Source organism: Oncorhynchus clarkii, chromosome 22 (assembly GCF_045791955.1).
Source record: "Oncorhynchus clarkii lewisi isolate Uvic-CL-2024 chromosome 22, UVic_Ocla_1.0, whole genome shotgun sequence".
In the NCBI taxonomy this organism is placed as follows: domain Eukaryota; kingdom Metazoa; phylum Chordata; class Actinopteri; order Salmoniformes; family Salmonidae; genus Oncorhynchus; species Oncorhynchus clarkii.
Window position 1 is genome coordinate 19761986 of NC_092168.1, and position 13517 is coordinate 19775502.

The following is a 13517-nucleotide window of genomic DNA, read 5'->3' on the forward strand; positions in this document are numbered from 1 at the left end:
TAGTTCCTCTGAAGGTTTCATCTGAAGTCTAGTTCCTCTGAAGTCTAGTTCCTCTGAAGGTTTCCTCTGAAGTCTAGTTTCTCTGAAGGTTTCCTCTGAAGTCTAGTTCCTCTGAAGTCTGTTTCCTCTGAAGTCTAGTTCCTCTGAAGGTTTCCTCTGAAGTCTAGTTCCTCTGAAGGTTTCCTCTGAAGTCTAGTTCCTCTGAAGGTTTCCTTTGAAGTCTAGTTCCTCTGAAGGTTTCCTCTGAAGTCTAGTTCCTCTGAAGTCTAGTTGCTCTGAAGGTTTCCTCTGAAGGTTTCCTCTGAAGTCTAGTTCCTCTGAAGGTTTCCTCTGAAGTCTAGTTCCTCTGAAGGTTTCCTCTGAAGTCTAGTTCCTCTGAAGGTTTCCTCTGATGTCTAGTTCCTCTGAAGTTTAGTTCCTCTGAAGTCTAGTTCCTCTGAAGGTTTCCTCTGAAGTCTAGTTCCTCTGAAGGTTTCCTCTGAAGTCTAGTTCCTCTGAAGGTTTCCTCTGAAGTCTAGTTCCTCTGAAGGTTTCCTCTGAAGTCTAGTTCCTCTGAAGGTTTCCTCTGAAGTCTAGTTCCTCTGAAGGTTTCATCTGAAGTCTAGTTCCTCTGAAGTCTAGTTCCTCTGAAGGTTTCCTCTGAAGTCTAGTTTCTCTGAAGGTTTCCTCTGAAGTCTAGTTCCTCTGAAGTCTGTTTCCTCTGAAGTCTAGTTCCTCTGAAGGTTTCCTCTGAAGTCTAGTTCCTCTGAAGGTTTCCTCTGAAGTCTAGTTCCTCTGAAGGTTTCCTTTGAAGTCTAGTTCCTCTGAAGGTTTCCTCTGAAGTCTAGTTCCTCTGAAGTCTAGTTGCTCTGAAGGTTTCCTCTGAAGGTTTCCTCTGAAGTCTAGTTCCTCTGAAGGTTTCCTCTGAAGTCTAGTTCCTCTGAAGGTTTCCTCTGATGTCTAGTTCCTCTGAAGTCTAGTTCCTCTGAAGTTTAGTTCCTCTGAAGTCTAGTTCCTCTGAAGTTTTCCTCTGAAGGTTTCCTCTGAAGTCTAGTTCCTCTGAAGTCTAGTTCCTCTGAAGTCTAGTTCCTCTGAAGTCTAGTTCCTCTGAAGATTTCCTCTGAAGGTTTCCTCTGAAGGTTTCCTCTGAAGTCTAGTTCCTCTGAAGGTTTCCTCTGAAGTCTAGTTCCTCTGAAGATTTCCTCTGAAGGTTTCCTCTGAAGGTTTCCTCTGAAGTCTAGTTCCTCTGAAGGTTTCCTCTGAAGTCTAGTTCCTCTGAAGTCTAGTTCCTCTGAAGGTTTCCTCTGAAGTCTAGTTCCTCTGAAGTCTAGTTCCTCTGAAGGTTTCCTCTGAAGTCTAGTTCCTCTGAAGTCTAGTTCCTCTGAAGGTTTCCTCTGAAGGTTTTACTTTCACACCTCTAGCTTTTTATGGGTTTATGGTCAGATTGCTAGAAAGCACTTTGTGATAAATGTGCCTTGCCAAAGAAACTGGGGACCTGATGACACAAACTTGCTGGGTGAAGGACAAAGAGCCACATGATGAATATGAACTGTGTGTGTGTGTGTGTGTGTGTGTGTGTGTGTGTGTGTGTGTGTGTGTGTGTGTGTGTGTGTGTGCGTGCGTGCGTGCGTGCGTGCGTGCGTGCGTGCGTGCGTGCGTGCGTGCGTGCGTGCGTGCGTGCGTGCGTGCGTGCGTGCGTGCGTGCGTGCGTGCGTGCGTGCGTGCGTGCGTGCGTGCGTGCGTGCGTGCGTGCGTGCGTGCGTGCGTGCGTGCGTGCGTGCGTGCGTGCGTGCGTGCGTGCGTGCGTGCGTGCGTGCGTGCGTGCGTGCGTGCGTGCGTGCGTGCGTGCGTGCGTGCGTGCGTGCGTGCGTGCGTGCGCGCGTGTGTGTTTGTGCGTACACGTGTGTGTTTGTGCGTACACGTGTGTGTTTGTGTGTACACGTGTGTTTGTGTGCACATGTGGGGGTGGCACACAATGCATCCATCTCCATGTATGGGAGCAGGTATGCAGGTCTGTTACAACCATGTGAGTGCGCACACACACACACACATGTGTAACAGGAGAGGTTTCTTCTATGATGTTCGTTAGTCACCTTTGACCTTTTACCTCAGTACTGGGCTATGACACGTGTATGAAACACACACACACACACACACACACACACACACACACACACACACACACACACACACACACACACACACACACACACTCTCTCTCTCTCTCCTGCAGTTGTATACACACACACTCCTGTATAAAAGAGCAGACATATGGCCTTATCTCTCTCTGATACAATAAGTAATGAGTCATTCCCCTTCTCTGTCTCGCTCCCTCTTCCAGTTCTCTGCTGCCATTGACTGGAATGAATTGCAAAAATCGCAGAAGCTGGAGACTTATATTTCCCTCACTAACTTTAAACATCAGGTATCTGAGCAGCTAACCGATCGCTGCAGCTGTACATAGCCCATCTGTAAATAGCCTACCCAATCTACCTACCTCATCCCCATATTGTTTTTATTAACTTTTCTGCTCTTTTGCGCACCAGTATTTCTACTTACACATCATCATCATGCACATCTATCACTCCAGTGTTAATCTGCCAAATTGGTATTACTTCGCTACTATGGCCTATTTATTGCCTTACCTCCTCACGCCATTTGCACACATTGTATATATACTTTTTTTTCTATTGTGTTGTTGACTGTACACTTGTTTATTTCATGTGTAACTCTGTGTTGTTGTTTGTGTCACACTGCTTTTCTTTATCTTGGCCAGGTCGCAGTTGTAAATGAGAACTTGTTCTCAACTGACCTACCTGGTGAAATAAAATAAAAACATCAGGCTTAGCTGTATAATCTGCCTGACCTCTGTGTATATATAGAGATCAGCTGATAGACTGCACCAAGGGCTCAGCCCACAGGGCTCTGCTACAAAGTGTGTCACGTTGTAGAGCCTCGACCACACAGCAGACTCCATGTAGCTAGATATTTCATGTCATAATATATGCAATTTCATCCAAAGTGACGCACAGTCGTGCCTGCATACATTTTACGTACGGTGGTCCCGGGAATCGAACCCACTATCCTGGCGTTGCAAGCGCCGTGCTCCACCAACCGGAGGTAGACCTTCAGACTCCTTGTACACAGACCGACAGGGTCGTGAACTTGATGCCATAGGCACAGTTGAGAAGGTGGGGGTTGGTCAGTGGAAAGAAGGTGGGGTCCGGCCAGGGGAATGTTCCTCTCAGATTAGGCTGAATAAACACATTCAACGGCTCACTCCATGATACAGCAAAAAAACATCAAAACACATCACACACACAAAGGGGAGTAACAGTCAAATGTTCATTTATTCAAGGAAAACTTTGTGTCAGATTATATGAGAACATGTCAGTGTCATGGTGCCTGGCTTCCAAGACTGTGATCTTGACTTAGCCGGAGTGTATGTGTGATCTTGGCAGAGAGGAGAGTGTGAATAAGAGAGAGTATGTGAGCAGTGCACAAGTGTGTGTGTGTGTGTGGGATCTTGGCTGGAACTCAAATGCTAGGGGCCCTGACCTCTCTCCTCCTCCTCCCCCTCTCTCCGCTGGATGGATACAGAGCCTGATCTATCCATCCTGTCTTCAGTGAAAGAGAAGAGAGATAAATTGCACATTCTCTTCATATCTAGCTGAATGAAAGAGAGTACTCTGAGATGCAGAGCTGTGTGTTGCTGTGTACTGCATACTGATAGACTTCTGGTGGAAAACGTCTACAGCTGAAGAGGGTTTGGGATCGTTATTTTTTTTCCACCAGCCATAAGAGTACTCTTCCCCTCTCTCATTCTCGCTCCTTCTCTTCAATACCCCCTCTCTGTCTCTCTCTCTCTGTCTCTCTGTCTCTCTCCCTCTGTGTCCGTCTCTCTCCCTCTCTGTCTCTCTCTGTCTCTCTCCTTCTGTGACTACTCTGTCTCGCTCCCTCTCTGTCTCTCTCATTCTGTCTCTCTCTCTGTCTCTCTGTCTCTCTCCCTCTCTGTCTCTCTCATTCTCTCTCTCTCTCTCTCTCTCTCTCTCTCTCTCTCTCTCTCTCTCTCTCTCTCTCTCTCTCTCTCTCTCTCTGTCTCTCTTTCTCTCTCCCTGTCTGTCTTTCTCTCTCTGTCTCTCAGATCATTTGGAGAAACAATAAATGACTACTAATTAACTGAAATACAAACTGACATCACCTTTCTTCTTTTCTTTTCTCTCTCTCTCTCTCGCTCTCTCTCTCTCTCTCTCTCTCTCTCTCTCTCTCTCTCTCTCTCTCTCTCTCTCTCTCTCTCTCTCTCTCTCTCGCTCAGATTACCGTTCAGAGGGACAGTGGTCTGGATGTGACGGCCCCCAAACACGGCAAGGTAGACCCCAAAAATGCCCCCCATGTTGGGGGCAATCAGTGGGCCGGGGGTACAGGTGGGTCGACACTTTGGGTCAGATGATAGTAATAACAATGTGTGTGTTTCCCTGCGTCTGTGATGTGTAACACTTCTGTTTGTCCTGTAGGGGGCAGAGACACAGCTGGCCTAGGTGGCAAAGGGGGACCCTACCGTTTAGATGCGGGTCACAAGGTGCACCAGTTGTCCAAGGCTGAGATTGATGCTATCCCTGAGGATGTCCGCAAAGCAGCCAGAGAGATGGGAGAGAAGGCCTTCAAAGCCAGGTGTGTGTGTGTGTGCGCCCGCGTGGGTGGGTGTCGGTAAACCTTTGCCTGTGCCTCTGTGATGCACAGTGTGTGTAATTGATAGGCCCAGTATAAAGGATAGCTCCATTAGGGCTTTATGTTTGGACACCCAGAGGGGCTCCTCCTGAACAGCTATCCCTGGTATGTGGCTCTAACCTGGGCTAGGATGGAATGGAGCTGGGGCCAGGATGAATGCTGCGATTGATCCTCCTGGAAAAGGGTCTCTGTGTGTGTGTGTGTGTGTGTGTGTGTGTGTGTGTGTGTGTGTGTGTGTGTGTGTGTGTGTGTGTGTGTGTGTGTGTGTGTGTGTGTGTGTGTGTTCAGGATTGGGGTTGAGAGGACACAACTTTCAACAGCAATGAAGGCTCCCTCTGTTCTATCCCTCTCTACTTTCTCTGCTTTTCCCCCCCTTTTTCTCATCTCTTTTTGGGTGCCCCTGCTCCAACACTGACTGCTTTTAACCTGCTCTCTCTCTCTCTCTCCCTCCCTGTCTTTCTCCCTCTCTTCCCGTGTCCTTCTCTCTCGTTCTCCCTATAGTGTCAGTGACAGGCCTAGTGTAAAGCCATGTTGTTACATGCTGATGGTCACGTTCCAAATAGCTGTGACAATAGAAGCATTTCTCGATACTAGATCATCACTCGTGACTAGGGTTGCAAAATTCCGGGAATCAGGAGGGAATAAGCAGGATTTCTGGAAGACCAGGGATTTAAAATGTTGAGACAACAACATTTGGAGCAGGCCTTTGCTGAAGCCTTGGGCTCACCTGACACGGACTCCCCCCCACCTAGCCATGGTAATGGAGGCTATCATTAAATCTGAACAGACTGGCTAAGGTGGAGTCATTATCCACTGACCTATCCACACAAATAGCTATTCTCTTCACCGAGGTCAACATAAAGATCGACTCCGTTAACGAAGACTTGGCGAGACATGACACCCGTCTGGAAGATGGCGCAAATATTTACTCCGACAAAGTGGTTACACTGGAAGAGCAAGTCATCCCGCTATCATCAGATGTCATCAAACTCACTTCCAAGGATGAGGACCTCGAGAACAGACGTATAGATACAGTTGAAGTCAGAAGTTTACATACACTTAGGTTGGAGTCATTAACTCGTTTTTCAACCACTCCACAAATTTCTTGTTAACAAACTATAATTTTAGCAAGTCGGGAAGGACATCTACTTTATTTTTCCAACAATTGTTTGCAGACAGATTATTTCACTTATAATTCACTGTATCGCAATTCCAGTGGGTCAGAAGTTTACATACACTAAGTTGACAGTGCCTTTAAACAGCTTGGAAAATTCCAGAAAATGATGTCAAGGCTTTAGAAGCTTCTGATAGGCTAATTGACATCATTTGAGTCAATCGGAGGTGTACCTGTGGATGTATTTCAAGGCCTACCTTCAAACGGAGTGCTTCTTTGCTTGACATCATGGGAAAATCAAAAGAAATCATCCAAGACCTCAGAAAAAAAAGTGTAGACCTCCACAAGTCTGGTTCATCCTTGGGAGCAATTTCCAAATGCCTGTAGGTACCACGTTCATCTGTACAAACAATAGTACGCAAGTATAAACACCATGGGCCCACGCAGACATCATACCGCTCAGGAAGGAGATGCGTTCTGTCTCCTAGAGATGAACGTACTTTGTTTGCGAAAAGTTTAAATCAATCCCGGAACAGCAAAGGACCTTGTGAAGATGCTGGAGGAAACAGGTACAAAAGTATCTATATCCACAGTAAAATGAGTCCTATATCGACACAACGTGAAAGGCCGCTCAGCGAGGAAGAAGCCACTGCTCCAAAACCGCCATAAAAAAGAGGCTTGCAAGCACGGGGGTGGCAGCATCATGTTGTGGGGCTGATTTTCTGCAGGAAAATCCTGGAACAACAGCACTTAACAATATTGATGGCATCATGAGGCAGGAAAGTTATGTGGATATATTGAAGCAACATCTCAAGACATCAGTCAGGAAGTTAAAGCTTGGCCGCAAAATGGGTCTTCCAAATAGACAATGACCCCAAGCATACTTCCAAAGTTGTGGCAAAATGGCTTAAGGACACCAAAGTAAAGGTATTGGAGTGGCCATCACAAAGCCCTGATCTCAATCCCATAGAAGATTTGTGGGCAGAACTGAACATGTGTGTGCGAGCAAGGAGGCCTAGAAACCTGACTCAGTTACACCAGCTCTGTCAGGAGGAATGGGACAAAATGTACCCAACTTATTGTGGGCAGCTTGTGGAAGGCTACCCAAAACGTTTGGCCCAAGTTAAACAATTAAAGGCAATTATACCAAATACTAATTGAGTGTATGTAAACTTCTGACCGACTGGGAATGTGATGAAAGAAATAAAAGCTGAAATAAATAATTCTCTCTACTATTATTCTGACATTTCACATTCTTAGTTCAAGTGTTCAGCAGTCTGATGTCTTGTAGTTAGAAACTGTCTCTCTGTTGGTATCAGACTTCATGCTTCAGTACTGTCTGTCCGATGGTAAGGGAGTGAACAGCTCCTGTCTGTCCGATGGTAAGGGAGTGAACAGCTCCTGTCTGTCCGATGGTGAGGGAGTGAACAGCTCCTGTCTGTCCGATGGTGAGGGAGTGAACAGCTCCTGTCTGTCCGATGGTGAGGGAGTGAACAGCTCCTGTCTGTCCGATGGTGAGGGAGTGAACAGCTCCTGTCTGTCCGATGGTAAGGGAGTGAACAGCTCCTGTCTGTCCGATGGTGAGGGAGTGAACAGCTCCTGTCTGTCCGATGGTAAGGGAGTGAACAGCTCCTGTCTGTCCGATGGTAAGGGAGTGAACAGCTCCTGTCTGTCCGATGGTGAGGGAGTGAACAGCTCCCGTCTGTCCGATGGTGAGGGAGTGAACAGCTCCCGTCTGTCCGATGGTGAGGGAGTGAACAGCTCCCGTCTGTCCGATGGTAAGGGAGTGAACAGCTCCCGTCTGTCCGATGGTAAGGGAGTGAACAGCTCCTGTCTGTCCGATGGTAAGGGAGTGAACAGCTCGTGTCTGTCCGATGGTAAGGGAGTGAACAGCTCGTGTCTGTCCGATGGTGAGGGAGTGAACAGCTCCTGTCTGTCCGATGGTGAGGGAGTGAACAGCTCCTGTCTGTCCGATGGTGAGGGAGTGAACAGCTCCTGTCTGTCCGATGGTGAGGGAGTGAACAGCTCCTGTCTGTCCGATGGTGAGGGAGTGAACAGCTCCTGTCTGTCCGATGGTAAGGGAGTGAACAGCTCGTGTCTGTCCGATGGTGAGGGAGTGAGCAGCTCCTGTCTGTCCGATGGTGAGGGAGTGAACAGCTCCTGTCTGTCCGATGGTGAGGGAGTGAGCAGCTCGTGGCTGGGGTGTGCACCGTTTTGAGTAGATGTCTTGGATGGGTGGGAACACGGCCCCAGTGATGGACTGAGCCATCTTCACCACCCGCTGGAGGGCCTTGCTGTCATGGACGGACCAATATCCGAACCAGGCCGAGATGCAAACAGTCAGGTTGACCAGACGGTCTTGATAGTGTAGTGGTAGTATTTGGAGAGGACCAGAGTGCAGTGCCCAATTTCTTCAGCCGCCTTAGTAGGTAGAGACGCTGTTGTCAATTCTTCTCTGTGTGTCTGGCTGTGCGCGTGTGCCGACCTTGTGTGTGTGCGCGCGTGTGTCTCTCTCTTACCTACACACACCCAAACAAGCACACAGACCCCACACACTCACGCAGACCCTGTTTTCCCCTTTGCAGAAGTTGATCTCATTGAGTTGTCTTAGCTGTCTATGTAGGTGTAAACAGTCAGTCCTGTGTTGACTTTAAGGTTGTGCATCAGTCAGATCCTTTTCTTTTAGACCTTAAAATGACATTGCAATACCTGAAACTCATGTGAATGCACATGCAGGCACAGAAATACAGTATGCACAAGCACACACACCCTACTGATAGATGTGTTGTCATTGTGAACAGCGGTGCTGTGGGGAGAGTGTGTTGTGATGGTGTAGTGAGCCTAGGGTTGCAAAGAGAGGGTATATTACTAGAAACGTTCTAAGTTTAGCAATAAACTACCAGAATGTTGGTAACGTTCAAGGAATATATGTCATTTTATCAGAGGACGTCTAGTGTCCGTTTTGAGTAATTTGTCTTTAATTATCTATGGCCCTCTGTGTGACCTTATCATCATATATTGAAATAATAATGATAAAAAAATATATTATAGAATGACAAAGCTGTCATACATTATCCTCAATATAAACCGTCAACTTAGTGAATATCATTGGTGATTTAATGAGGGTTTCAGTATGAAATATCCTTTAAAAAAAAAATTTTTTTTATTTATTTTATTTTGTCAATATGTCTTTGTTTGAAATGTTTTGGTGACAAACTGGTGGCAGTTGTGAAAAAAGACGATAGTTGGGAAGAGTTGAAAATAATAAAATAAATACAAATAAATAAAATAAGAAAATAATGCCATTGTTGATTCAAAACTTTTTTCATTAATTAGGTTAATTCCTCTTAAACCATTATATGGTCTGTCGACTAGAAACTCATGGAAAATATGGACACAGATATAGAAAATATATACTATATAAATTACCCAATTATCCATTATCAATTGCCATTGATTACCGGTTAATAATCCAAATTACTGATGAATCCGGTAACTTTGGTCAACTTTTACCGGTAGCTTTGCAACCTAAGTGAGCCACACCCTGGGTTCTTATTGTTGTCCTGAAAAAGGATTCAGTATTCTGTCCAGTATTCTGTTTTTTTCACCCCCCTTTTTGGCCATAGCTGGGGCTAGCTGTTCTCTCTCTCTGGTCTGTGGAACGTTCTGGAGGAAGTAACCGTGGCTGCTGGAGAGTCACACAGGAATGTGTAGCGGGAACCATATCACCACTGGACTGCATAATGCTATGTGCCGTGTGAGAGTATGGGACTGTTGTGCAATATTGAGTGTGTACCTTAAATAAAACTAACCAAATCCTGCGAGGAAATAGCAACAGTTTACATCCAAATCAAATTGTATTGGTCACATGCACATGGTCAGCAGATGTTAATGCGAGTGTAGCGAAATGCTTGTGCTTCTAGTTCCGACAGTGCAGTTAATATCTAACAAGTAATCTTACAATTCCCCAACAACTACCTAATGCACACAAATCTAAAGGGGTGAATGAGAATATGTACATATAAATATATAGATGAGCGATGGCCCGAGCGGCATAGGCAAGGTGCAGTAGATGGTATAAAATACAGTATATACATATGATATGAGTAATGTAAGATATGTCAACATTATTAAAGTGGCATTATTTAGAGTGGCCAGTGATTGGGTCTCCATGTAGGCAGCAGCCTCTCTGAGTTAGTGATTGCTGTTTAGCAGTCTGATGGCCTTGAGGTAGAAGCTGTTTTTCAGTCTCTCGGTCCCAGCGTTGATGCACTTGTACTGACCTCGCCTTCTGGATGGTAGTGGTGTGAACAGGCAGTGGCTCGGGTGGTTGTTGTCCTTGATGATCTTGTTGGCCTTCCTGTGACATCGACATCGGGTGCTGTAGGTGTCATGGAGTGCAGGTAGTTTGCCACTGTGATGCGTTATGCAAACCGCACTACCCTCTGGAGAGTCAACCTTGCGGTTGAGGGCGGGTCAGTTGCCGTACGAGGCGGTGATACAGGATGCTCTCGATTGTGCATCTGTAAAAGTTTGTCAGGGTTTTGGGTGACAAGTCAAATTTCTTCAGCCCCTTGAGGTTAGAGGTGCTGTTGCGCCTTCTTCACCACACTGTCTGTGTGGGTGGACCATTTCAGTTCGTCTGTGATGTATACGCAGAGGAACTTCAAACTTTCCACCTTCTCCACTGCTGTCCATTCGATGTGGATAGGGGTGTGCTCCCTCTGCTGTTTCCCGAAATCCACGATCATCTCCTTTGTTTTGTTGACATTGAGTGAGAGGTTGTTTTCCTGACACCACACTCTGAGTGCCCTCACCTCCTCACTGTAGGCTGTCTCGTTGTTGTTGGTAATCAAGCCCACTACTGTTGTGTCGTCTGCAAACTTGATGATTGAGTTGGAGGTGTGCATGGCCACGCAGTTGTGGGTGAACAGGGAGCACAGGAGGGGGCTGAGCACGCACCCTTGTGGGGCCCCAGTGTTGAGGGTCAGCGAAGTGGAGATGTTGTTTCCTACCTTCACCACCTGGGGGCAGCCCGTCAGAAAGTCCAGGAGAAAGCACAGGGCGGGGTTGAGACCCAGGGCCTCCAGCGTGATGATGAGCTTGGAGGGTACTATGGTGTTGAAAATGTGCTGTCCTTATTAGCGGGTCGGGGGGCACAGTACTTGGTAGCGGGCCGCGACGGTGGCACTTTATTATCCTCAAAGCAGGCAAGAAGGTGTTTAGTTTGTCTGGAAGAGTGACGTCGGTGTCCGAAAAGTGGCTGGTTTTGTTTTTCTAGTCCGTGATTAACTGTAGACTTTTGTGTCTGAGCCTTTGAATTGATACTCCACTTTGTCCCTGTACCAACAATTGTGCATGTTTGATTGCCTTGTGGAGGGAATAACTACACATTTTATATTCAGCCATATTTCCAGACCTCTTTCCATGGTTAAATGTGGTGGTTCGCGCTTTCAGTTTTGAGCGAATGCCGCCATCCATCCACGGTTTCTGGTTAGGGTAGGTTTTAATAGTCACAGTGGGTACAACATCTCCTATGCACTTCCTTATAAACTCACTCACAGAGTCTGCGTATAGATCGATGTTGTTCTCTGAGGCTGACCGGATCATATCCCAGTCCGTGTGATCACAACAATCTTGAATTCTGATTGGTCAGACCAGCGTTGAATGGTTCTAGTCACTGAAAACATCCTGTTTGAGTTTCTGCCTATAAGACGGTAGGAACAAGATGGCGTTGTGGTCGGAATTGCCGAAGTGAGGGCGGGAGAGGGCTTTGTATGCATTGCGGAAGTTAGAGTAGCAGTGATCAAATCTTTTACTCCCGCGAGTACTGCAGTCAATATGCTGATAGAATTTAGTTAGCCTTGTTCTCAAATTTGCTTTGTTAAAATCCCCAGCTACAATAAATGCAGCCTCAGGATATATGGTTTACAGTTTACATAGTCCAGTGAAGTTCCTTGAGGCCTCTCTTGGGAGGTAATATGGCCGGCATTTGATTGTAAGGAATTCTAGGTCGGATGAGCAGAAGGACTTGAGTTCCTGTATGTTGTTATGATTACACCATGAGTCGTTAATCATGAAACATACACCCCCATCCTTCCTCTTCCCAGAAAGGTGTTTATCTCTGTCTGCGCGATGCATGGAGAAGCCCAGTGGCTGAATGTTACAATCTCTGATGTCTCTCTGGAAGGAAACTCTTTCTCAGATTTAGTCTACCTTGTTGTCAAGAGACTGGACATTGACTAGTAGTATACTCGGGAGTCTGACTAGGAGGCCGCTCCTTCTGCGGCACCGTTGTTTTGGGTCGGCTTCTGGGATTAGATCCGTTGTCCTGGGTGGTAGTCCAAACAAAGGATCCGCTCCGGGGAAGTCATATTCCTGGTCGTACTGTTGGTAAATTGAAGTCGCTCTTATATCCAATAGTTCCTCCCGGCTGTATGTAATAAGACTTAAGATTTCCTGGGGTAACAATGTAAGAAATAATACATTAAAAAAATGAAATACTGCATAGTTTCCTAAGGACTCGAAGAGAGGCGACCATCTCTGTCGTTGCCATTTTGTCATACTTGAATATAAAGACGACATCTAGGAAGATTGAATGCTAGGCTGCAGTGAGGGCAGATTGAAGCTGAATGCTTAGCTAGCAGTGAGGGCAGAGTGAAGCTTAAAGAAGAAGTTAGCTATTTTTACAACTAAATCTCTATTTTTAATGTTATAATGTTATAATGTTATAGAAGGGTCCAGACACTTTTTTAGCAATTTCACTTGTTTTTGAGAAACTTACCCTAACCAGCGATTCACTTCCTCATCCTCAGTGTGCAGTATGGGGATCTGAAAAAACATTAACAAAGGCTCCAAAAACACCCAAATATGTCATTTTAGAAACGGAAATACTCTCAGTATAGTGATGCAGGTCTTTAGATGTTGTACACGATGGGTCATTCCAAACTTTATCCGCAACATTCCATTTTGTGCGACTCGCTGTTTCCCCTATCTAACTGTTCCATTCTCCATGTAGCCTGCTGCTAGAATGGATGGAGTGGTATTGCTTGTGTCATAACAAAATGGAGTATAGCGTTACTGATAAAGTTCTAAAGGACACAGTTTCATGTGTACAACATCTAAAGACCCGCATCACTGTACTGAGAGTGTTTCCGTTTTTTTAAATGACGTATTTGGGTGTTTTTGGAGCATTAGTTCATGTTTTTTTCAGAGCCCCCATACTACATAACAAGGATAAGAAAGTGAATTGCTGGTTGAGGTAAGTTTCTCAAACCCAAGTTAAATCACAAAAGTGTCTGGACCCTTCTGTAACATGCCATTTACATCAAAAATAGAGATTTGGTCATTAAAAAGCAACGCAGTGAGCAGTGAGAGCAGATTGTAGCTGAATGTTAGGCTAGCAGTGAGGGCAGATTGAAGCTGAATGTTAGGCTAGCAGTGAGGGCAGATTGTAGCTGAATGTTATGCTAGCAGTGAGGGCAGATTGAAGCTGAATGTTAGGCTAGCAGTGAGGGCAGATTGTAGCTGAATGTTAGGCTAGCAGTGAGGGCAGATTGAAGCTGAATGTTATGATAGCAGTGAGGGCAGATTGAAGCTGAATGTTAGGCTAGCAGTGAGGGCAGATTGAAGCTGAATGTTAGGCTAGCAGTGAGGGCAGATTGAAGCTGAATGTTAGGCTAGCAGTGAGGGCAGA

General features: G+C 46.0%; 1 protein-coding gene across 2 annotated transcripts in view; it reads left to right on the forward strand.

The window, feature by feature from the left end:
- The window catches only part of LOC139380535 (von Willebrand factor A domain containing 8), a 100060-nt gene that overhangs the window by 67844 nt on the left and 18699 nt on the right, over positions 1 to 13517 (forward strand). For both annotated transcript variants that reach the window (XM_071123279.1, XM_071123280.1), the window contains exons 38-39: positions 4295 to 4403; positions 4494 to 4650. In XM_071123279.1, coding sequence (XP_070979380.1) covers positions 4295 to 4403; positions 4494 to 4650 — 266 coding nt within the window. The remainder of the gene's footprint in view (positions 1 to 4294; positions 4404 to 4493; positions 4651 to 13517) is intronic.